Below are 23,664 nucleotides of genomic sequence, written 5' to 3' on the forward strand. Positions count from 1 at the left end.
TTACTTTAAGACAATAACAACAGTAACAAGTCTGAGTTGTAAGACTGAATTGTAAGATAATAACAAGTCTGAGTAGTAACACATTGACAGTTCTGACTTTAATACAATAACAAGTCTGAGTTGTAAGACTGACTTGTAAGACAATACCAAGTCTGAGTAGTAAGACTGAATTTTAAGACAATAACAAGTCTGAGAAGTAAGACATTGATAGTTCCGACTTTAAGACAATAACAAATCTGAGTAGTAAGACTTAATGGTAAGACAATAACAAGTCTGAATAGTAGGACATTGACAGTTCTGACTTTAAGGCAATAACAAGTCTGAGTTGTAAGACTGAATTGTAAGCCAATAACAAGTCTGAGTAGTAAGACATTGACAATAGTCTGAGATTAGAACAGTAACAAGTCGAAGTTTAAGAATGTGACATGACTGAGTATCGTAAGACATTCACATGTTTGTATGTCTGAGTTGTAATTGATGTATAAACAATTAGAAACAATGAGTGTCCTTAATTACTTTCCTCCATAAGTTTACTCAACAGGAAGACACTGTCTTTATCAAAAAGGGATAAATCAATTATGCTTTTCTTTTTGATATATTTGATAATATTAGAAATATTTGCACAAAGTGACTTTTCAATATATAGTTTTTTCAAAACAACGATTTTTAAACCCACATTTGTGAATGTGATATTATCCTATATCCTCAGATTTAATTCCCTATTTCCTAGTGAACACAGTGGTTTTAGATATCTTGTTATCAGTATTGTCATTACGAATAGATTTCATATCTCGCTCTTATGTTTCTTTAGATATTAAAAGTATTTAATGACTCGTTCAAGGATGACCATTATACCTGTATATGAAATCCGTTGTGAAATATTTCCTTATCCAAAAATAATGATTACCAAGATTTGTAAAAAAACAAAAACAAAAACATTAATATTTCACCTTAACTTGCTTTAATTAAAATTGCAGATAAATTTTAGAATGAATATCACTTTAAATTCAAAACTGTACCTAAACAACACAATTTTTTGTGGATCGTACAATTAAATTTTTGCCTCTTAAGAAATTATATTGTGCAGAATCACAGAAGGATATTACAAATTTATTTGTATTTCAGTTTAGTAAAATTCATTTGAAAATTCAAAAGTAAAAACTTGCTACATCAGACTGTATTTCGAAATAATTAATGTAAGGAGGGAGGAATGGTCACAAAAATACCAGCTGGCATCATAGAATCCCCTCAAGCTATTTATCTTGAAGGCTGTGAAACACTGGGTCGTTACATTGGAGGGACTCGTTATACACATAGAAGTCCTAGGAGGGAACTTCGTCTTTTCGCCAATCACATGCCGGTACAAAAACACTATGGCACAGAATTAGCCAATCTGGAAATAAACAAATTTCTGTAAAAATATGAGCGCTTGGATGGGTTCCAGGAAATTAAACGGCAAAGTGATAATCATTAGTTTGTTTAATATCACAATTAGTGAAGATATGCGACCTCATGTCTCAGCGATGTCACATAGTTGGCAGATTGCGGCTCCTGTTTTACGATGTTGCTGGAGAAATCTGCCAGTGTTCCGATTTGTCAGTCTCCGCATTCTTGTTGACTGGCTACGGAGGCTGTTTATATCTCCTATCACCTAATAAATACACGGCTTAAAATCCTCCAAGGACTCCGTTTCATTTCCTTCCTTGACAAGGGAGAAGACCAACAAGGAAACCCCACACGACCTAGTGTGTGTGGCTGGTGGAATGAATTTTTCAAAGACCATTTAAGACTTTATCTGTAACATTCAAGCCAAGCTCCTTATGAGAAAAATACTAAGAGTATAAGCAGATTTCTGCTGTTTGCCAGTCTTACGCAGTCTTAGCTGGTTCACCGTGAACATCAATCCAAGCCCACAATCTCTTTAGCTTCTTTACGCTTTATCTTAATTTCGCCCTCTTCTACCAGCTGTTCCTTCTCTATACCATTCCATAATCTGCCCAAATGTGTGATTTCTCCCAAAATGTGCTTGACAGATCAGAAGTTTTAGTAGTTTTTCGCTCTTACTGAAATAAAGGTTTAGGAAGGGATCAGTTTCCTTCCTATCCCAAGAGAAAACTTCTAAGTCTTGTAAGTATATTGTGAAAATATTATCATCTTTAGACATAAACCCATTACATTAATGCTGGTTAAGAAATCAGCTTTTCTGTAAAGTTTCTCGGGCCTATATAAGTAGCATGCAGGAACTACTACGGGCTTGTTTCCTCAAAACTAAACAGGAGTAAAATTATGTTTTCTTCTTCTTCTACAGAGAAAAAGAGGATGATTTGGAACGAAGGTTCGAGCTGTTAAATCGGGAACTACGTGCTATGATGGCCATTGAAGGTTGGTATTGTCAATAGCGGTAAGGTGTAAAAAGTTATATGTGTGTTTGTAGTACGCGCGAGAACAGGAAATGGACACGGCTCAGTGAACACAGTATACTGTTCCAGGTTGTGGCTAATATTAGGTGAAAATCTCAAAACAGGACAATAACTATTCTTTTTGGTTACGGTTTTAAGTTTTGGAATAGTTTTTACCAGATTTTGTTTATAGGTGATTTTATACAACTTAATCTAATGTTGCTCATAAATATAACAAATTAGTCGAACTTATAGTTAAAGATATTATGAAAGTTTCCATGTTATGTTGACCAGGAAAGAGGAAATTTTCAGAGAGAGTAAAACGAAAGGGGTAAACAATGGTTTCAGAATATTCTACATCTGTTTATTTCTGTTGATAGTTTATCATAATTAGTAATTTAGCCCGCATATTAAAGGAAACAGTATTCAATGTTTTAAAATGTTATAAACTTTTTTTTCATATCTGCAGAATGCATGTTATATATATTCAATATCCCATGTGTTTGGGGCCTCTGAAAAGCCATGTTGTTAATTGTTGCGACCATCATCACCGATTTCCTGTTTTAGAAGTAAATAAGTACCTGTGAACATAAAATCCCTTATTTAATTAAAAAGTGATATGCATAGCTGATATTTTCTGTTGTTATATGTATTTATAATACAAAAAGAATACAAAGACAACCCCATAGTTTTGTGTAAAAACATTTCTAGGATAAAAAAAAAAAAAACAGTATTAATCATTATACCTCCCTCTCCCAGAGTTAAGTCAATCTAAATATTGATAGATTTACAAAAAATGTATTGTAGAATCCATTTTACAGAATATTACAAAAAAACAAACATTTTTTTGTATCAGTCGAATTATGAACTTTAAGCATCATTCAAACAGGCAAATAAGCACTGAAAGATATAATCATTTCATTGTTTAAAAGGAAATGTATTTGTTCAAACGGAATTTTCGTGAAATCTAATCAGAAGGGAAAGTAATATTTAAAAAGTTCCAGAAGAATTCTAACAAAAATTATGCGGTAGCCTGGTCTGTGGAAATGAACAATATAAAAATAGTGATTTGCATTTAATTATGTACCCAATATTGCCATTATTTTGTTTATGAAAACATCATTGTGCACCATATGTTCTGACTCTATAATAGCAGCATGTAAAATCACAGTCCTTTGCACAGATCGACCCCAACTCAATGTGAGATCTGTGTATATTTAAATATTTTATTAAAGAAATACAGCATATAATGTAGACTTATACATACTGAACTCGCTCGGGAATATCTCCATTCCTTTGAAGTTAGTCAAACAATATTGGTTATTTAAATATTCCGAGTATTGTCTTCTTTGAACTCTTTTTAGGGATAGGGAAAATATAATCCTCAGAACATATTATTTCATATGGATTGAAAGAATGGAAAAAAACACATATAATAATGAAGAAAAATTTGATTATTTCTTATTGAAGTAATTTTGAGCAGTGCAATAATAGAAGTACTCTTTTTTTAATTCACAACTAAATATTAAATCTCAATATAATCTGGCGTCTGATTTTTACTGTTATTAATCTTTTTAAATTTTAAATTGCTGTAGAAATGTGAGGTTGTGCATGATATGACGAACATAAATTGTAAGAAGCTTATGCTTATAATAATTAAAGATTGTTTTTCACAACTTTAATAACAAAAAAATGATACCTAACAACGCTCGAAAAATTGCCATTAACTGGTCAAGTCAATTTTACTTACAAATCAGTTTTTATTTTATTGCTCTAATAGCAAATCACTATAAACAGTTTCACTTTAAATATATCTATTATAAATATTTATTATAATTGATCACTAAAAAGTGTAAGAAATTTTCCTTTCTCTATCAAAATCCAGTTTTTATCAAGAAATGATGGATATATTTTGTATATAATTATTTCCAGATAAATACATTTAGTTGCCATTGTGATTTAATATGGATTTTATGAAATCAAAACATAATTACATAGACATAAAGTAGTATCATTTTGCAATGAGTTCTGCCCCGAACGGAGGTGTACAATTTGTAATTGATCCTCGTTCTCGGTCCGCCGAAAGCATATCAATCGGGAAGGTATCACAATTAAAGCACTGCAATGATAAACAGCCATGCAGATAAATTAATTGAAAAATGTCCAGTGTGTCCTGTTCCTTTTTAAAGACAAGAGAATTTTTACATGCAAATACCAAGGATTGTGACAATAAGATGATATTTACACTGAACACATCTGGTAAAAACAAACAGGATTGCTCTAACTTCCTGTAATTGGACGCTGGAACCATTCTTAATAAAGGTTCTAAGAAAATTTGTTTTCAAAGGTTTCTAATTATGACTGAACCCAGTCAAAATTCTATGTCTACCCAGTCATAAAAAAGATCTTCTCATCCTTTTATGTTGCAGAAAGAGTCAAATTATGTGTGCAGATAAATTGATAATGTAACAGACTTTTCTCTAATTTCCATGGATTATTTTAACCAATAAGCAATGTCTTTTAAGTGGTAGGAATCACCATTTTTAAAATGTAAGATATTAAAATTAATCCTTATAAAAGATGTACTAGTATATTAAAAGGTAGTGTTTTATGGTTTAAATACCTTACTACTGATTTCAATTATGTTTACATTTAAATATTGAAATGACCTGCATTTTAACTATTTTGTACCGTCATTTTGTTGATGAGATTTGGGTAGGTATGATAAAACAAATCTTGTCCAATACCATGTGTTAGTGTCTGTTGTTATTTACGTTCTCCCATCAGTAAACAATTAACACAGCTAACATTTCTGACTCTACCTGAAATTTTGCAAGTCAATGCTGAGCGACTTTCTGACAGAATTAGCCTTACCTGTACAAGTGTACATATAATGATGTTGTCATAAGTTCATTATACCTAGACAAGAGTGTCCACTAATCTCCGGACATTGAATGGTCAGTTTCATTTAGTTGGTCAATTACAGGCAGTTTGTTATTATAGGCCGAATTTTTCTTACCCGTGTTTTAGATAAATATTTTGTTGTTGTCTCATACCTGGCTATAATTAGATTGTAATTGGCCGGTCAGTGTTTACCTGTGCGGTGTTGACACTTGGGTGTCCAGGACTGCCCACTCGGGTTTGACCAGCAACATACAGGAATTGCAGTGGTTTCTCAGGACAATTGACTGGTCCTGTGTTTTGTTTCTGACACCTGTGTGACAAGCAATACTCCTCCACACAACAATACTCAATGCCCACCAAACAGTCAAAACATTATTTTTGTATTTCTCTGCTGGACGGAATTATTTTGTCATTTTCTCCTGGTCAGATTGGGCGGACAATACCTGTCTCTGGCCAGTCATTCATGAAGTGTTTTCATTCATTATTGTGCCGTTCTTGGTTCGCTTATATTTATGCTGCCTATTCAAACTTAATTGTCTCATTCTGAGGTCAAGGTTTTTCGCTGCATGCTCTATTGACATAACACTGTTTTAATTAATTGTTTTCAAAAAGCTGTTCAAATGTAAACATTGATTTAGGAAAAATAAAATCTGCGAAATAATGAAATATAGTTAAATTCATTGAAGGGAATGAAAAGATTATTGTTTTTTTCCGATGAATATTGTAAACATATTTTATTAAAAAAAAAAGAATCAATGCAATGACTTGTATTTTAATTAAAAAGAAATTATTATTTCCATAGTAATCTACCAGGTATGTTGATTTCTAAAATGAATTAAAGGGTTTCCATCTTTTACCGTCGTTTTAAAAGTTGTATCACTTACAATATTTTTAGATGTTTGTACAGTGAGTGTAATTTGTAAATGCATGCAATGTAGATATTACAACAGACAGGAAATTGTTAGAAATTTAATCATTAAACGTAGTTGTAGATACATCATCCCTCAAGTAAATTGGAAAGAGGTTGAGTTTCTTTTAATTCAAAACTCGGGAAAAGAAAACTGTCTTTTCATAATGCTAAATATGGTAATTGATAGCGGATGAAATGAGAAATGGATGGAGGAGTGAACGCCTGAATGGCTCCGATATTTACGACCTGTTTATGTAAGGGAGGACTGCTAATGATTGGTTGTAGCTGGTTTATAATTAACCTGAAATAACGATGCTCACCTGTGAACACCTGTGCTACCTGTTCAGGTTAATTTTCCACCGCCGGTCTAGCTCGGCTAGATAACAGGATTTCGAGTGTGGCAGATAATAATGGATCATGTCGAAAGTCTCCTGAGCCTCATTTAAATCTTCGTTACTCGCAACTCACTTACTCAACAACATTATCTGCTGAATGGTATTAGAAATACGAGGCTGTGGAATTAGAAAAGTTTCAAATATGACAAAATAATTATACAAAAAACCAAATGACTAATAATCGTAATTCAAAAAATTCTAAATTTGTTCTGCATTGATCAATTTCTAATCGTTTAAAAAAAAGTATTTTTTCAATTTTTAGAATTCAAAAAAAATGTGAAATGTCTGTGGGAGATTGTATTTACTTCGGTACTTGAAAAGCATGAACAAATAATAAGCACAAAACTGTCATGTGACTACATTTGATAGGTATCGTAAAAAAAATTAAAAAAACATGCAATGAAAAATAATACAAAATGACAGAACAAGAATCAGTCGTTGTTGATACAGACGTTCTGTTTGTTTTATAATTTGTCAGAAAAAATAAGAATAACAGTTTCTTTTCTATTTTATTATTCTTTTCATGAACAGACAAATATCATTAACTTGAGGATAAACACCAGTTACCAAGCGCTGCCAAGAAAAGGACAATACCTCAGCAATTATCCACAGATCCTTGTATTCAGTCATGATGAAACAATTATAGAACAAAGTGGAAACCAATGTCTTATGTACAGTGATGAGAGACAGAGGACTTGGGGAAACATATGGCTGTTTCCCCGGCTTTTGTTCGGCCGTATGTTTGGGTGGACAGACTGGCTGTCCGTCAGACTGGACGAGGGTCACATGACCTCTCACCTGGCCATTGTTACCTGTATCTTGTCAGCTGCTGCACCTGAGCTACAAAGCCCCCTCATCCGTCAGGATGTGGAAATTGGCCGTGGTTTGTATTTGATGGTGTGACAGGGTGACAGCGTGATTGTTTTAAGTTCGACCACACTGTCATGAGGTGATACATGCATTAACTGTTCATTTGAAATGTGTGTTCTGGTTTCTTGCCGTGATCCTGTTTTCCCGTCGATCTGTCAGAGCCCATATGTCTCCTTCATCACTGATCGATCTTCGAGCAGGTAGACACTCGGGTTGTAATACCTGCCTGCACGATTTCTCTGTCTGTCTACTGAAATCTATTTTGTCGTCAAACAGCGCCAACACTCTCTCTCTTCACCACTTCCTCTGTTAATGTACCCCAAGTTTACACGTCAAAGTATGATCTGCTCAGAGTAGAAATGTACACCTAAAATACGAACCTACCTGTTCAGTAAATAACTTTCAGATACTAAATATTCATCACCACAAGGAATGTGCTTGTATAAATATTTGTTTATTCTCCAAAAGTTTGACAAATTTATTATAAAAAAATATATTCTCATTTTACGTTTTATAAAAAAACATGATGGTAGTTTCTTTTCCTGTTAAGCTTACAATTCATTTTAAGATTCGGACCAGTTGCATATTTGTTCAACAGAATCCAGATCGTATCCAATAGTTGGTCACAGAAAACATACCAGTGACATATGTTATGGTCGTGTCTTTTACACTTTTTTGACAATTTGTTCATTTAAACGTCAATGCGAAGCAGATTGTCGGTTTTTAGACACGAATGTTGTCGGTAAATAATGGCCGTATGAGCATCTGAGCCAACACATCGGAGTGTATGCTTTGTAATAGGACGCAAGCTTTGTTTACACTATCATTAAATGTGTTTAAAGATTGGAAAGATTAAAACAAATAATTGCTTAAAAATTCAGGGGGGAAAAAATAAAAATAAAACAGTAAAAGTGAAATTTCGAACATCAAGAAAATGTTCCAGTATAAATGTGGTATGAAGCGTTTATCATTTTCGGTACGATTGATATTTCATCAAGTTTATGTCGAAGGAGAGTTATTTTAGAACTCATAGTAATTGACATTTACAACTTGCTTACAATAATTCGCAAAATACCCAGAAAAACTAACACTGCAAAGATTAACTGGAGTAAAATTTCATACGCCATAGATTTCACAAAGCATGCAGGATGTACATCAAACATTACATTTTGTACCGGATTCAGTGGTGCGTTGTTGCTTATCATTCCTATTTTCAAAGTATTGCATGTATCCATTCAATCTCCTAGGCACCAATTTATTATCTACGGGAACAATAATATATTTCATGTGAATCTTCTGAGAAACGTGATCCTCATTACCAGGAGATTGAGATAAATATGTCGAAAATGAAAAACAAAATGCACATACTAATACCAACTTTTTGAAATTACCATGGGGTAGATTCTGCGTGCTCAAAATTAAAACATTTTATTGTGTGTATATACATCCCCTCGAGACAAAATAACACTGTAAAATGTCATATTTTGAGTTGTTCTTTCAGATAAAATCATTAGATCTTAGAAAATAGGAACAGATAGCAAATTCATTGGTTGAAAACACTAAATTTAAGGATCCAAAATAGGGAGTCTCCCGCCTAAATAGGGAGGGTTTGCAAGTATGAGTGTATTTCTCCTTTTCACTGTGTATTTTATAACTGAAAGGGTAAAAAAACAAGCCAAAAATATATTACTGACAATTTCTAACATACTCTGTTGTTTATGATTCAATGATGGGTTCAGAGGTAAAAATGTTCTTTAAGTTTTGAGTCCAAGGGACATGTCGATCAGACGCTACCCTGGGTAGTGATGCTATAGTTAAACACAATTGTAGCTGTGATTAATATAGTATTTGTCGTTTAGTTTAATGCAATTGTTAGTGTCTTGACACACAGACAGATGTCTTAAAAAAGAATCACTAGTTCCACTGTTTTTTCTGTAACTATTACATCTGAGCTATATATTATTCATAAGTTTTAATCCGAAGGAGAAATATTATACCCCGGAAAGTGAAAATTGGTCTGTTTTGAGGGAAGCTCAGTCCGTGGAGAGATACGGCTTCCGGGTCTGAATTATCATACTAAATTTAAACAGTGATTTGAATTCATCAGAAAAATAATATAATTAAATATTCAATATCTCTGTTATCTTATTTCCAAATATTACAGGAAATGATTGTGAATCGGCACTAATTACATGCATTTTAACCTAATGAAACAACTGGACAAACACATTTTGGGATATTCTGTTCTTGTAAAAAGGAAATTGAGAAATTTTCAGGATATTAAATGAAATATCAATATGCAAAATTTGATCTTGGTCAATATTTATTAATGGGTTATATTTTGTAACATTTTGATTTTAATTAAAGGTCATAACTTTAAAATGATGGAAAATTACATGAAGATCAGACTTTAAGACAGATAGGACTAAAAAAAACTGAAGTCATTTGCCCCTTAGTATTTCTCAAAAACATTCCAGTTTTCTAAAATTCAGTTTTGCTATAAAAAAAATAGTTATAATTGAAGTCACTGCAAATATTTGAAATTCAAAATAATGTTCCAGATTTCTTTATTCTAAAAATATGTTTCTACATGTTTTCAAACCCTCGTAAGAAATAAGGCACTTTGTTTTGGTTGATATTTGAAAATGTTTCAAATCCCACTCACCATGATATATATTGGCTTGTTATAACAAAAAATGTTTTTGTGAATTTATTTCTTTGAAAGACGAGAAAGACTTCACCTTGGAAATGTAATAAATCAGTGTTATTAAAAGAGAAGCCTTATTGCTTTTGCAAATGCAATGATTTTACAAATGATAGAAACCAGGTATGGAAGCGAAATAAATCTGTAATATTAAAATTATATTGGGATCTTAAAGACATTAGCCGACATTCCTAGAACAGAAGTGTTGCGTGTTGTGTAGTAAGACTTAACCCGGGGCAGGAATTTGAAGGGTACACGAGTGCCCCAAATCACTGCATCAGAGAGATTCAAGGAGGCACGATAATTAATTGGCGCTGATCAGACTGAAAAAACTAATACGGTTTCATCCTGTGATTGGCCAATCAGAGGACAGCTACACTTAAGCCATATATCCATCAAGATAAAACCCGGCATTCTGACACTAAGGATCTTTACCACCCGTCTCAGTGATGAACAAATTTTCATCCTATTTCCTAATTGACAATATTAATCTGAAGATAGGGAGCTTTTGTCCATTGGCTACCATCATCAACTAACAATCTGTTATTGGTTCGACAAAGACTTTTTTGTCGCAGGTCTATCCAGGTAAATGAGACCTCACGGGGTAGGCAGCCTAGGAATTACCTGCTAGTGTCGCTCTCTGATCTGACGTTCGTCAACAGGTACACTGGGGTTGATGGGTAATTAGCCGATTTATATCACAAAGAGGATAGCATCCCAAAGTGTTGTGTATCGGCAAGGCTCGATAACACAGTCTTCTATTCAATACAGTATCATACATGTTTCTTATTATCATATATACATGTATTTCAAAATATCATACGCGTGGCTTGATATGGTACCTGTTTCTAATGTATCATACTGGTTTCTAAATATTGTAATGCAGCTGGTTTCTAAATATTAAACATATTTTTGAATTAGCATACATATATTCCTAAATATCACACCTGATTCCATATATCATACATATTTCTTAATATCGTACAAGTGTTCATAAATGTTTCAACTCAATCATCTATGTTTCTGAATAAAAAATTAGTTACCAGGTGAATGTAACCGGATTATATACTTGTATTTTTAATTGACTGTTTAACACTTACGTAAATGTCAACTGTGTATAATATAAACTTTATTTATTGTACAACAATTATGAAACAAGTTTTTACAACTTATACTAATCACCCTTGTTGGCCCGGATATTGGTGCGTGGGGGGTCTTACTGTGGGAGGACACCGGAGTACCCGGAGAAAACCCACGTGGTCGGGCAGGTGACCCCATACCTTTTCACGTCCGATCGGGGAATCGAACCCTGGCCGCCTTGGTGAAAGGAAAGTACGCTTTCCTGTAACTGGGTGGTCAGGTCAACTCTGTAATGTTTCCAGTGGATTTTGGCTGCCATATAGACATATGTATGTTATAGATCCACCTGGTAAATGTTGACAACTTTAATTAGTATACACGAATGAATTAACTGCCTACATGTAAATTATGGAGATTGATTTGTCTCCTAGTTTGATAAAGTCACGAACTCTATAACTACAAGAAAAGTCTTTTTCAATGTGTGACTGTCCAGAAATGTGTTATTATTTCATTGGGGGGGGGGAGGGAAATAGGCCAAGTCGTCGGCACGGAAAGGGCAAACAATTTCCTGTAGGATTATTGTAGAACGGGTACAGGTGCTGTGGGAGACTTACAGCCCACGACTCCCTGGAGCTGAGCAAACATGACTGCTGGCTCAGGGCGGGATGTCAACCCAAGCCTCATCTCTAATATTTCACCACTGATGAACTAGACTCTGGACAGTTTCACTTCCAAACAGACAAGTTTCGACAACTTACAGACTTGAATTTTGAATAAATTTTATTTGGAATTGAGAAAAAATAAATCAATTTGTGTGAATTAAGGTTCAGAGGCCAATATTATAATCAGTTTTGGAATAAAATCAAACTTTGAAATTTACCGATTTTACAAGTGTTCTAAATCTTTATTATATGATTTTTTTTTTTATTTTACTTTTAGTATGAACTATTTTGATGAAGACTGTCACTTTCATAAATCTACAATAACATAATATTACATAATTGTGAAAATGGAAATCCAAAATCTTGCCTAGAATATAAAATTATCGCAATGGTAAAAGCATGTTCCTTTTGAATAGTTTTATGTAACAGGTGATTTCATAATAATACCTAAACAGCATGCGATAAGAAAATTATCTTTTTATTTCACAGTCCATGAGAAACTAACTATTGAAATGAAATTTCATTTTGCAGTCTGCGAGGAACTAACCCTAATTTAATGAGCCATTTGTACACTGTTGGTAACCGGTATGTTACGTAAACCTGTAGATCGCTGGCAGTCTGCCTCGCCAGCGCCATGTGTGTAGACACTTCGGTAAATGTTTATTGTAGCACAAGACAACAATAAAATTGCTACACAATGGTAGTGCGACACCTTAAGATATTTCAGCTTGGTAAAAATCAATGTCCCGCAGTAAAAATAAAAGTAAATGGCCGGTTGATAGTCATGCTGTTGTGGGCCCTCCAATGTCTCCCGGAAAACTAGGTGTACATGCGGTATTGTGGGAGCGTTCAGCTTCGTCCCCGACTATCAATCATTCGTCCCATCGTCCCAGCTGTTGATGGAAACAGCCCGTGTGCAAACATTTTTACGGCCTTACCTGTTAGGGGAGCACCATTAACGTAGGTGCACAATCCCTAACAATTTGTGTTTCAATGGGAAATTATCATGAATATGAAATATTGTATAAGAATGAAGGGCCCATATGGAGCATTGGACAATACATTGACAAATGGTCCGTGAAATGACCACTGACTCTTCGAAACGCTACACATCGCCAGATTAAATGCGACGTCTGCTCGACTGTATTACCGTCAATGATTGCTACCAAGGAGAAACAGCTTTAACTTTCTTTTTTACATTGTTGTTAAAAATAACAATAAAAATGGCACAGGTTTCAAAAAAAATATACATATCAGAATCCTTTATATAGTGTACAATGGTGCTTTGAGGGTAATTATTCAAATCGTGATTGAAACATGTTCCTTAAGATAACACTGTAGATTTTTATTATTTTGTGATTGTTGTGCAATCAGGTTTTATTTCAGCTTATACTGGTTTACAGAGGCAAAGTGATCCAGGTCAAAACAATACTTATCCATTGTTTAAAGTTTTACTTTTCTTATCAACAAACATTGGTAAAGTTTAGTATCCAACAATCAAAAGTGACTCGGGTTAGACCTCGTAATGATGATATTAAATGAAATTTGACCTTGAAGAAGCTGTTGAAAAAGTTTGGCCTCTTTCCTAACATTAACTTACTAACTTTAGCTTTAGTTTCATCAAATTTTGATTAATTCTTATCTTTATCTAGAGCTACTTACTATGACTAAAATTTAAATTTTGAGACTGAAATCTTCTTGACTTAAAAGTTTGACCTGTAATATATATATATATATATCAGAGTAACTTACTTTAATGATTAGCTTAATTCAACAATCTCGGGCTAAAGTTTGACCTTTAATTAACTAACTTTACCAAAGTATGACCTCTAAGTAACTAACTTTACTAAAGTTTGACCTCTAAGTAACTGACTTTACCAAAGTTTGACCTCTAGGTAACTAACTTTACTAAAGTTTGACCTCTAAGTAACTGACTTTACCAAAGTTTGACCCCTGAGTAACTAACTTTACCAAAGTTTGACTCTAACTAACTTTAAAAAATATAACTTAAAACAACTAACTAAAACTTGACCACTAAGTAACTAACTTTACTCAAGTTTGACCTCTAAGTAACTAACTTTACACAGTAAAGTTTGACCTCTAAGTAACTAACTTTACCAAAGTTTGACCTCTAAGTAGCTTACTTTACTCAAGTTTGACCTCTAAGTAACTAGCTTTAAAAAATATAACTTAAAACAACTAACTAAAAATTGGCCACTAAGTAACTAACTTTAAATAAACATTTATCGCAAAATGTCTGGCTATACATGTAGTTGAAAGAAAAGTTTCGTAAAAGTTGAAAGTTTGACCTCTAAAGTAACTAACTTACTTCGGCTAAAGGTTTTCTGCTTAACAACTAAAGTTTGACTTTTATATTCTACTTCACTTTAATGATTTACCTCTTAAATTGACCTCTTAATTAGGGCCCCGCATCAGAGATACGGGTGCCCTATAGTAATCACTCTGTCTGTCTGTCTGTCCGCAAATTTTGTTCCTGGCTGATAACTTTGGTATTTATTGACCGATGTACATGAAACTTGGTCAAGATGTTCAGTTCACAAAAATACACATTGAGGTAAAAAGTCAAGGTCAAATATCAAGGTCATTAGGTTCAAAGGTCAAGGTCAAATTTTACATCTTTTCACTGATGAACATTTTGTTATGACATTATGAAGCAAAGTTGATCAGAATAAAACAAGGAGTCAACTGACCAAAGGTCAAGGTCATCGGGTCAGGGGTCAAGGTCAAATTTTGTAGCTTTTCACTGGTGAACATTTCGCTATGACATTATGAAGCAAAGTTGTTCGGAATTAAACAAAGAGACACACTGAGGTAAAAAGTCGAGGTCAAAGGTCAAGGTCATTAGATTCAAAGGTCAAGGTCAAATTTTGCATCTTTTCACTGATGAACATTTTGTTATGACATGATGAAGCAAAGTTGATCAGAATTAAACAAGGAGTCAACTGACCAAAGGTCAAGGTCATTGGGTCAAAGGTCAAGGTTAAATTTTGTACCTTTTCCCTGATGAACATTTTGTTATGACATTATGAAGCAATGTTGTTCAGAACTTAACACAGAGTCAACTGACCTTAGGTCCAGGTTACGGGGTCCAAAGGGTCAAGGTCAAGTTTTGTATTTTTCACTGATGAACATTTTGTTATGATATCAAGAAGCAAAGTTGGTCGGAATTAAAGAATAAGTCAACTGACCAAAGTTCAGGGTCACTAGGTTAATGGTCAAGGTCATTTGGGTCCCAAGGTCAAAGACAAAGTGGATCTCTGACTTTGACCCTGGCTCTTGATGGAGGAGGTATATAAGGTGAAATAAAACAAATCAAAGCTAACAAATGAGTATTGCACCGGTATTTACATTTCTGTTAGCCCAGCAAATATGGAGATGGAAGGAAACAAGACTCACATCATAGTACATGTAAAATGAACTTGCGATTCTTTTTGAAGTCCAAATGTCAAACGTCAAGCTCAGCTATATGGGCAGATTGCTTCTTGATGATTATGGGGGATATATTGCCACAAGACGGGGCCCTTACTGGCCTGTCAGTGTTCTAGTTAAAGTTTGATCCCAAAAGTTCTTGACTTCAAGGTTTGATCTCTGTAAAGCAACTTCAAATTAATTAAATTTTGACCTTTTTACAACTAATTAGTTTAGCTAAAATTTTACCAACAAATAATAAATTTGCCTGAAATTTGTAACAGTATATATCTTCTAAATCTTAAATGTTTCTTGTTTAAATGAGTTAAGAAAAACATAAATGAAAAAAAATGAACATAGTTGTGCTAAAAAAAAAGAACTTTACATTGACATAAAAATCCCACAGAAATGACTTAAGTAGGCAGAGCTTGGCTTAATTAATCTTATGGTTTTCATCAATATACATGTAGTACATGTACCATCATACCAATATATTGAAATGAAATGGAGAAAAAATAGGTCTTAAACTTTAATATAATAATGGGTGTTTGTGTTGTACAATGTAGTACTTAAAAAGAGGTCCATTTTATAATAATAAGTTGAACAAGTTTTTATTTCAAAAAATGCTCAGGTCTTTTTTTATCTTTTACCTTTTTACAAAGAACTTTTAACTTGAAATTAAAGAATATGTATGTGTGTTTTTATGGTACATCTTTTCCGTTGCTGTTTTACATTATATATTTTCATGGCTAGTATCGTCTGTTCCTTTTTTTTATACTGTTTTACATTATAGATTTTCATGACTAGTATCGTCTGTTCCTTTTTTTTATACTCGTCAGTAAACAGGAACTAAATTCTGTGACTTGAAATGGAAACCATAAAAAGTATGTAGAGTTGAGGGAGTTATATCTTTGGCGAAAGATCGCCCAGCCAAAGACACATTTCGGCTGTCATCCTGCTGTAGGGTTCCCGACGAGTCACGTCATTTCCTAATGGCCCGGGAGTTTTTTATCGTGAAAGTAAAGAGCGGAGTGTACTCCACGCATCATAAGTCATTTCTGTTTACAATATCATCAGTTTTATTTGCTGTTTTTTTACATCTTCCCTGTAAAAAATGGGCAAATAAAATTAAAGGAAACCCGTAAAAAACAGCACCAATAAAGTGAAAGTTTGTCCCGGGAGAACCCAAGGCTTTTTCTTCTGACCATTAAAACAATTTTTACGACACCCCTGAGCAGTATGTACATGTGACAGTGGCATCAAGTTACGTTCCGAGACCCACGCGAACAAGGACACAACGTAATATGCGTGTCTGTATGTACTGAAGTTGGGATCAGATTGAGATGAAGCAGGGGAGAATCCCGACAAATATCTCTATAATTGTAGTTATCATCACCTTACCATTGTATGGTCATTTACTACTGAATAGGATTATTCAAATTGATGGACTTTAACTCGGTTCATGAACTAGTGGTGTGTCTCGGTGTGCGTCCAAATCATCCCTGATGCCTTTTTTGTTTGCCTTCCAATAATTTACAGTCAAATGTTGAAATGTCTGTGACCAGGACTGACATGATGTTATGAGATGTGAGAGTGCTCGGCACCCGTCTGACGATCGTCTCCGCCACCTGATCACAATGGCCACCTCATGTGAGCCACAGAGTCAAGTTACATCTTTACCCATCAACATGAAAACCTATACAGTGAGCAGTTCCGATCGGACAATGGGAAGGAAAGGCATGGTAGTCCGGCACGTGTTTGCCCGTTAACAAGGCCTGGTTCCGCCTACCCAGCCCTCCCAAACCTCCTCTCTCGGGGAATTGTGGGGGGATATGTACACAGATTAATGCTGAGACTAACACCTGCAGGGAGAGAGGTGACAATCTTCTCGCTAATCCATCATCTGATCACACACTGATGTTTGGATACCGCGGAAATGTCCAACACTTCATGTTCCTTCTCTGCCACAATTATCAGCGGGGTTAAACGCCTATTAATTCCAGGAAACTCCAACTGAAAACACCAATCATTCAATTTCTCATTCAGGAAACACAAAACCATGAATAGCTATTCTCAGCTTGTCCTCGAATTTTATTACATATTAATTCCAAAATGGTCCAAATTTGAACACCAATTATTCCATCTTTTATCAATAAAACTCGAAAATCCCTAAATACACAATGTAGCAATTCTGCTAATTTTGAAAATTTGTCAAATCAAATTTACTAGTAATATATTACTTCTATTAGAAAACCTTTCATTTCTGAATCGTTTTCCTGAATTTGTTTCTAATTTAACATAGAGTTAATTTGCAAATTAATTAACTAAATTCTCACCAAAACTCAAATCTAAAAGAAGAATTCAGGAAACTTAAAAACGTTACAAATGCATTGTTTTTGCTAACTTTTGCGATTTCAAATTTTACCAGTATAACTTACACTAAAGAAATATTCCTATAGTCATCAGTAATATACAAAGTCAACAATTGTTTACAATAGAAAACATCCAAGTTCTTGTCCATTTATTAATTAGGAAAATCCAGTTTAGGAAAAAAAACTAAAGAATTTCTTTTTTCTTTTGATTCCATGAAGCAACAAAATTTTAATTTCGTTCCCTGAAGACCATTTTCAAGGAGATACAGTATAGGCAAGAGTAAAAATGATTGAAGTTACATCATTGTAAATTTAGATCATTGTGCTATGAGAAGAAATATTGACTTGGGGAAAAAAAATCCATTAGAGGATATAATTAACATGTTTTCTTCAATTAGAAAACACCAAATTCTTATCCATTGAATTATTGTGAAAAGCTTAATTAGGAAAAACAAATATTCTTTTTTTGATTGCATGTAGCAGTAGGATTGCATTTTTTCTCCCAAATAGGCAATTTTAGATCATTTTACTACGAAAATTAAGAAATATTGACTTAAAAATCAATTACGAGGAATTTGTTTTTCTTATCAAATTCCAGTTAGTTACACATTTCATTAACTTATGTTAATAGTTTTGTTTTTTGTTTGCTTCACAACATGAGTGAGGCATTTATCCTGTGAGTTGAGGGAAAATTCAAAGGGTTTCATCAGGTGACGATTGGGTAAGTCATTTGATTATGAAATCACTATTAAATCATGAGCATTTATTTATTATTATTTGTAGATAAAAAAAAATCTCCAATATGTCAGTTTACTGTTAAAAATAACACTTATAATACTTTTCAAACATAACTTAATATTTTATATTCGTTGTAAAGTTTTACATTTCACTTGTAAAAACGTAGCAAAAAGTTGTTTTTTATGTGATAGTTGTATTTGTTTCTAGCTTTTAAAGTATGTGGCAAATATAATATACACTTATTTACATCTTGTACTTTGTAGCTGTTTTTAACGTTCAAATACTTTTGAATGGGCAACATTATAAATTATAAAACATTATTAATAAATCTGAAAAGGAGAAATGGTATTGACTGGAAAGAAAAATGAAGCAGGAATGAAAATAAGGAAACGAAGAAAACAGAAAATTATAATTAGAACCAACAATCAACCTTATGATAATTGTAAATTCTGAGCTAATTAACAGATGCATGGTGTGGGTTTTTTTTTATCAAAAACGGCTTACTGACATTCTTAACTTATCTGTTTCTTTCTTTGATAACACAAAACTGCAAGAAACGTACATCAGATTCATTTAAGTTAGCTTTTAATTTTAGTAATACGTTAGAAAATGATAATTACCTGATTTCTGATGCCTTTTTATTGTCTCTGGTTACCCACACTGCTACTTACAAAGGACATAAAACCGTGAATCACAATTTTGCGCTGTCATAATATTACTTCTGTGAAAACTTACTGACGATATCAATGTCCGGTGATTGTGGTAGGGATGATAGTCTAGACTCGATCCCTCTGGTAACATTACAACTGCCCATATTTTTAGGGAGAGAATACATCTTTTCTGTCCGTCCCATTTTATTCCAGTTTATTTTGTTTAGGAGGGTGGAGAATAGGGAACGATAGAAAAAGATCTACTCGAAAGTTCTTTTGTCCAGAGATGAAAAGACATTTTTCTGATTGATTAAACATCATTGTAACATGTCGACCATCAATTTATTGGGCCGGGTATTGTCAAACTCAGGATATGAAATGTTTCATACCAAGACGATGGCCGTTTCATTTGGAACGTTATTGAATAAATTTTATCCCTAAAAGACAGTACACACATATGAAATGGACGTGCATTTTTTGTCTTTGCTCCCGTCAAAAATCCGAAGAAGGAAGTACGGTTGGTTGGACTCCGGAATCCCGACAACATACAATTGGTATCGGTGTATATTTACATAATCTACAAGATTTGGGATAAGATTGATCGGTTCTGTGGCCTCCTGGCATATTTAATTGTCGGTTTCCATGTGTTGACATCCCGCGACCGTCTTACAGAGAAAGTGCCGCTAAGCCAATAAGCAATAATTCGCCTTTAAACACTCTAACAGTTAATTTTCTTGTATGTTTTGCGTTAGTAATGGAATTGTTTGTAAGGATGCGACGGCTAAAAGGCTGTCCTACATTTGATTGTCTCAAAAACAAATTGCACCAATAAAAGCGCAAAAAAAATCAAAACGGAATAAATGTTTTCAAAGTTTCGGGGGACTGAAAATCGTTCATGCATGGCGAACTGACAGATTCTTGAGACGTAACTAAATTGTGTGATTATGGACTCAGGACATGTGTAAATGTGTTTTGGTGAGAGTTTAATGATTCTATTAGCTGAATAGATTGATATTGATGGTAGAACATTATGGTGGTTCGTGTTTCATGACAGCCATTGTTTGGGCTGAATACGTTAACACCGCCCGTATAATCATCACTTCCAGTCATGCCCAGTTTGTGTTTGTTTGAAAATAAGATAAAACTAAATTAGCGGTGTTAAATAAATATTTATTCGACAGAGAAAGGTGATATTTTTTTCATGGTTTATCTATTTATATTGGGGCAGGTGTTTTGGGTGATTATCTCGGTATTTGTACAGGTATTTTATCTACCTGGGTTATTTGTTTATCTATTTGAGGTGTTATTATTAGAGTTCTCTACTACACTACTTATATTGTTAAACTCACACCTTATACTGACCCTCACCTCTATTTACTGTTCATTTACTCTTGGCTATGGACTGGTCAATAATGGTCAGTCCTTTTGTCTTCAATGGTCAAGTTCAAGGATCTGATATGTTTACCTTGATTTCTGACCAAAAGAAAAAGCAAAGTGACATACCTTTTTTTTTCAGTTCGTAAAAAATATTCAAATATTGTCTTAACCAGTTGAATATTCAAATTTTTGTCTTCACCAGTTGGCATGATAGAATTCTGCCCAATATATTTTCTCAAGTTCAAGTTTCAAGTTTTTTATTTCCGAATGCAAATCAGCATATAGGTTAATTGATACATAGAAGCAATTATCACATAAAAAGAATACATAATTTAGCAGTATTACTGCACGAGGGTTTTTCTTTTGGCGGTAGCATATTTTAAATATAGACCCAATCTACGTAATGTTTTAATACTTTTACATGATAATAACTCGATTAATTTATACACACTGGGGCATCGGAAGTAATATTGCTTAATGTATGTGTTTCTCAATACAGAGTAAGCAGGACAAATAAGAATAAAATGTATCTCATCTTCTAAATCATTTTTGTCACAGGCAAAACATAATCTTTGACCTCTCAGAACCCCATTATAACGTCCAGATTCGATATTAAGGGAATGCGCCTGCATGCGATATTGACTCAACATTTTTTTGGTATTAAATGTTAAAGGCTTTACTAAATAGAATTGCATATTAAAAGTATCGACAAGATGTCTATATAAATAACATTTAGAAGATGTTTCAAACGCACCACGTAATTCCTGAATAAATACGTCATGCAGACGTTGGGTATACATTTCCACAAATTGTTTTTCATTTGGAACATATTGAACATCCCAAATATGATTAAAACCCATTCTATATAAATCATTTTTAACATGATAAACCCAGTTAAGTTTACAATTCGGCTTTTTGACATTAAGCTCAAGTAGTGCATCATAGCATGCTTTTAGTACAAAGTTATTTGTATTCAAAATATTTATCCAGTATTTAATTATAGCTACTTTGCGCTTTATATGTAAGGAATAACTTCCTGTCTCAAAGCTCATGTACAAGACGGTCAGTAATTATGACAGTGTTGGTTTTTAAGATCAATCCAAATGTGCATTTGACTGAAACAGATTTTCTAGAAATGATTTGTATTCAACTTTAATAGCAGTTTGTAGTATAATTTCCCCTACAACTTTCAAAATTGAAATTTACAAGTATGTGTGGATTTACAATACAATAGTTACTTGCATATTTTGTATATATAACTGTACATACTTTATTTGTAATTAATTTAAAGTAGATAAAGGATAAACTGTGAAAAGATATTTGTACTGATATAAAAAATTATTTTCAAAAGCAAGTTAAAATCAATATTTCAGTTCAAAACTCCACTATTTGACATCTAGCTTACACATTGTTACTGTGTTTTATGTTTTTATTAAAGAAAAATTGTATTTGACTGGTAACAAGTGGTTGTGTCTCACCCGTAAATATCTCACCTGTAAATGTCTCACCTGTAAATATCTTACCTGTAAATGTCTCACCTGTAAATAGCATACCTGTAAATATCTTACCTTTAAATGTCTCACATGTCTCACCTGTAAACATTTCTCACCTGTAAATATCTTTCCGGTAAATGTCTCGCCTGTGAATAAATTGATGGACTGCACCTTTTTGCCCATGTGGAAAACTTTACTTTTCCCTTTTTACTCTTTATCTACCCGATGGCACATCTACCATAAAAAATACCCCTCGCTTGGTCATGAAAGGACCTTTAAAACTAATGACAGGTAAATGAACAGTTAATTACCATTCAGACTAGAGCCCTGAATCAAGAATGATTAAAGTTTCAGCCTTATGTTGAGGAGTTGAATTAAGTATATCAGTGTTAATGTTTGTTTGATTTCCAAACAGATTGGCAGAAGACGCAGGCTCAGAAACACAGGGAGAAATTACTGCTCGAGGAACTGGTCGCCATCGTCAACAAACGGGATGAACTCGTCCAGCATCTTGACACCCAGGAACGAGCGTAAGTCTCCCTAACATTACTGCATCTCTCCTTGTCTATTCAAATTCTAGAATACTGTCTCCTCCAGTTTCTCTTTTCACCCCCTCTGCTCCTGCTGTCTTTGTCTCTGTTTCTTTTCTACCTTCTGTGTCTCTGTTTCGTTTTAATTTCTGTCTCCTTCCCATCCCCCTCTCCCTCCTCAGGTTTCTTCATTCTGTTTTCTTTTCACACTCTTTCCTTCTCTCTTTCATTTTTTCACTTCTCTTTCTGTTGCATTTTTCCTTGTTACTTTTTCTTTCTATCTTATCTCCTCTTTACTAGATCTGCATTTCTTTTCTTTCCTGCATTCTCAACTTTCTTCTTTCTTTTCTCTTCTTCCTCTTTATCTTTCTCTATTTTCTGTCCTCTACCTCTATCTTCTATACTCGCATTACTGTCTCCTCTGTTTCATTTCCTTTCTCTATCTCTTCATCTTTTCTATTTCCTGTCCTCCATCCTCAAGTTCTTTACAAACACATCACCATCTACTCCCCTTTTCCTTCCCTAATTTTTTCTTTTCTCAAGGTTTCTCCACACATATTGGTTTCATGTTTAAGAAAGAAAAAAAATTAAATATTCTGTGAGATTAATTTTGTAAAATATAGTTTTGAGTTAATCTCCATTCTCTGTGAATTAAAGGTGTAGTCAGGTATGCTCCAGTGAACTTGTGCCTTATCAGTATGACAAGGTTATCTTGTTACCACAGACATGGTTTCGTGATGTTGTCCAATGATGCTGTCGTGTGAGTTAAGTCTCCTGCTGCCGTTCTCATTTTCATACCACAAGTTTCCTCTGTGTAATTACAGTACTAAGCTCCTTTACAAATGGAATACCTGGTTCGTGTTTCAGGTGTCTGTAATCTATCACCATGCTAAGTGGAATCCATTTTGTATCTAGAAGGATAATGGCAATGAAAAGGCCATAAATGGGAAAGGCCTCGTCCAACTGGACTTGGGTTGGTCCTTTGGAAGCATAAATAATATGAAGGGTCATGTTTTCATTTTAATTTTTTGGGGGATTTTTTTATTTTACATGGGAATTACTGACTGTTGATGAAGAAGATATCAAGAGTTTTAAAGATAGAGATCAAGTTTCTGCTGATCTCTTTTTCTGTAAAAAAAATATTGGGGGGG

General features: G+C 33.8%; 1 protein-coding gene across 9 annotated transcripts in view; it reads left to right on the plus strand.

Annotated features, from left to right (window-relative positions):
• Nucleotides 1–23,664, plus strand: part of LOC110450431 (EH domain-binding protein 1-like) — a 92,334-nt gene that overhangs the window by 61,820 nt on the left and 6,850 nt on the right. For all 9 annotated transcript variants that reach the window (XM_021497951.1, XM_021497955.1, XM_021497956.1 and 6 more), the window contains 2 exons: nucleotides 2,309–2,382; nucleotides 22,399–22,513. In XM_021497951.1, coding sequence (XP_021353626.1) covers nucleotides 2,309–2,382; nucleotides 22,399–22,513 — 189 coding nt within the window. The remainder of the gene's footprint in view (nucleotides 1–2,308; nucleotides 2,383–22,398; nucleotides 22,514–23,664) is intronic.

The sequence above is a fragment of the Mizuhopecten yessoensis genome, unplaced genomic scaffold, assembly GCF_002113885.1.
Source record: "Mizuhopecten yessoensis strain PY_sf001 unplaced genomic scaffold, ASM211388v2 scaffold5229, whole genome shotgun sequence".
Taxonomy (NCBI): domain Eukaryota; kingdom Metazoa; phylum Mollusca; class Bivalvia; order Pectinida; family Pectinidae; genus Mizuhopecten; species Mizuhopecten yessoensis.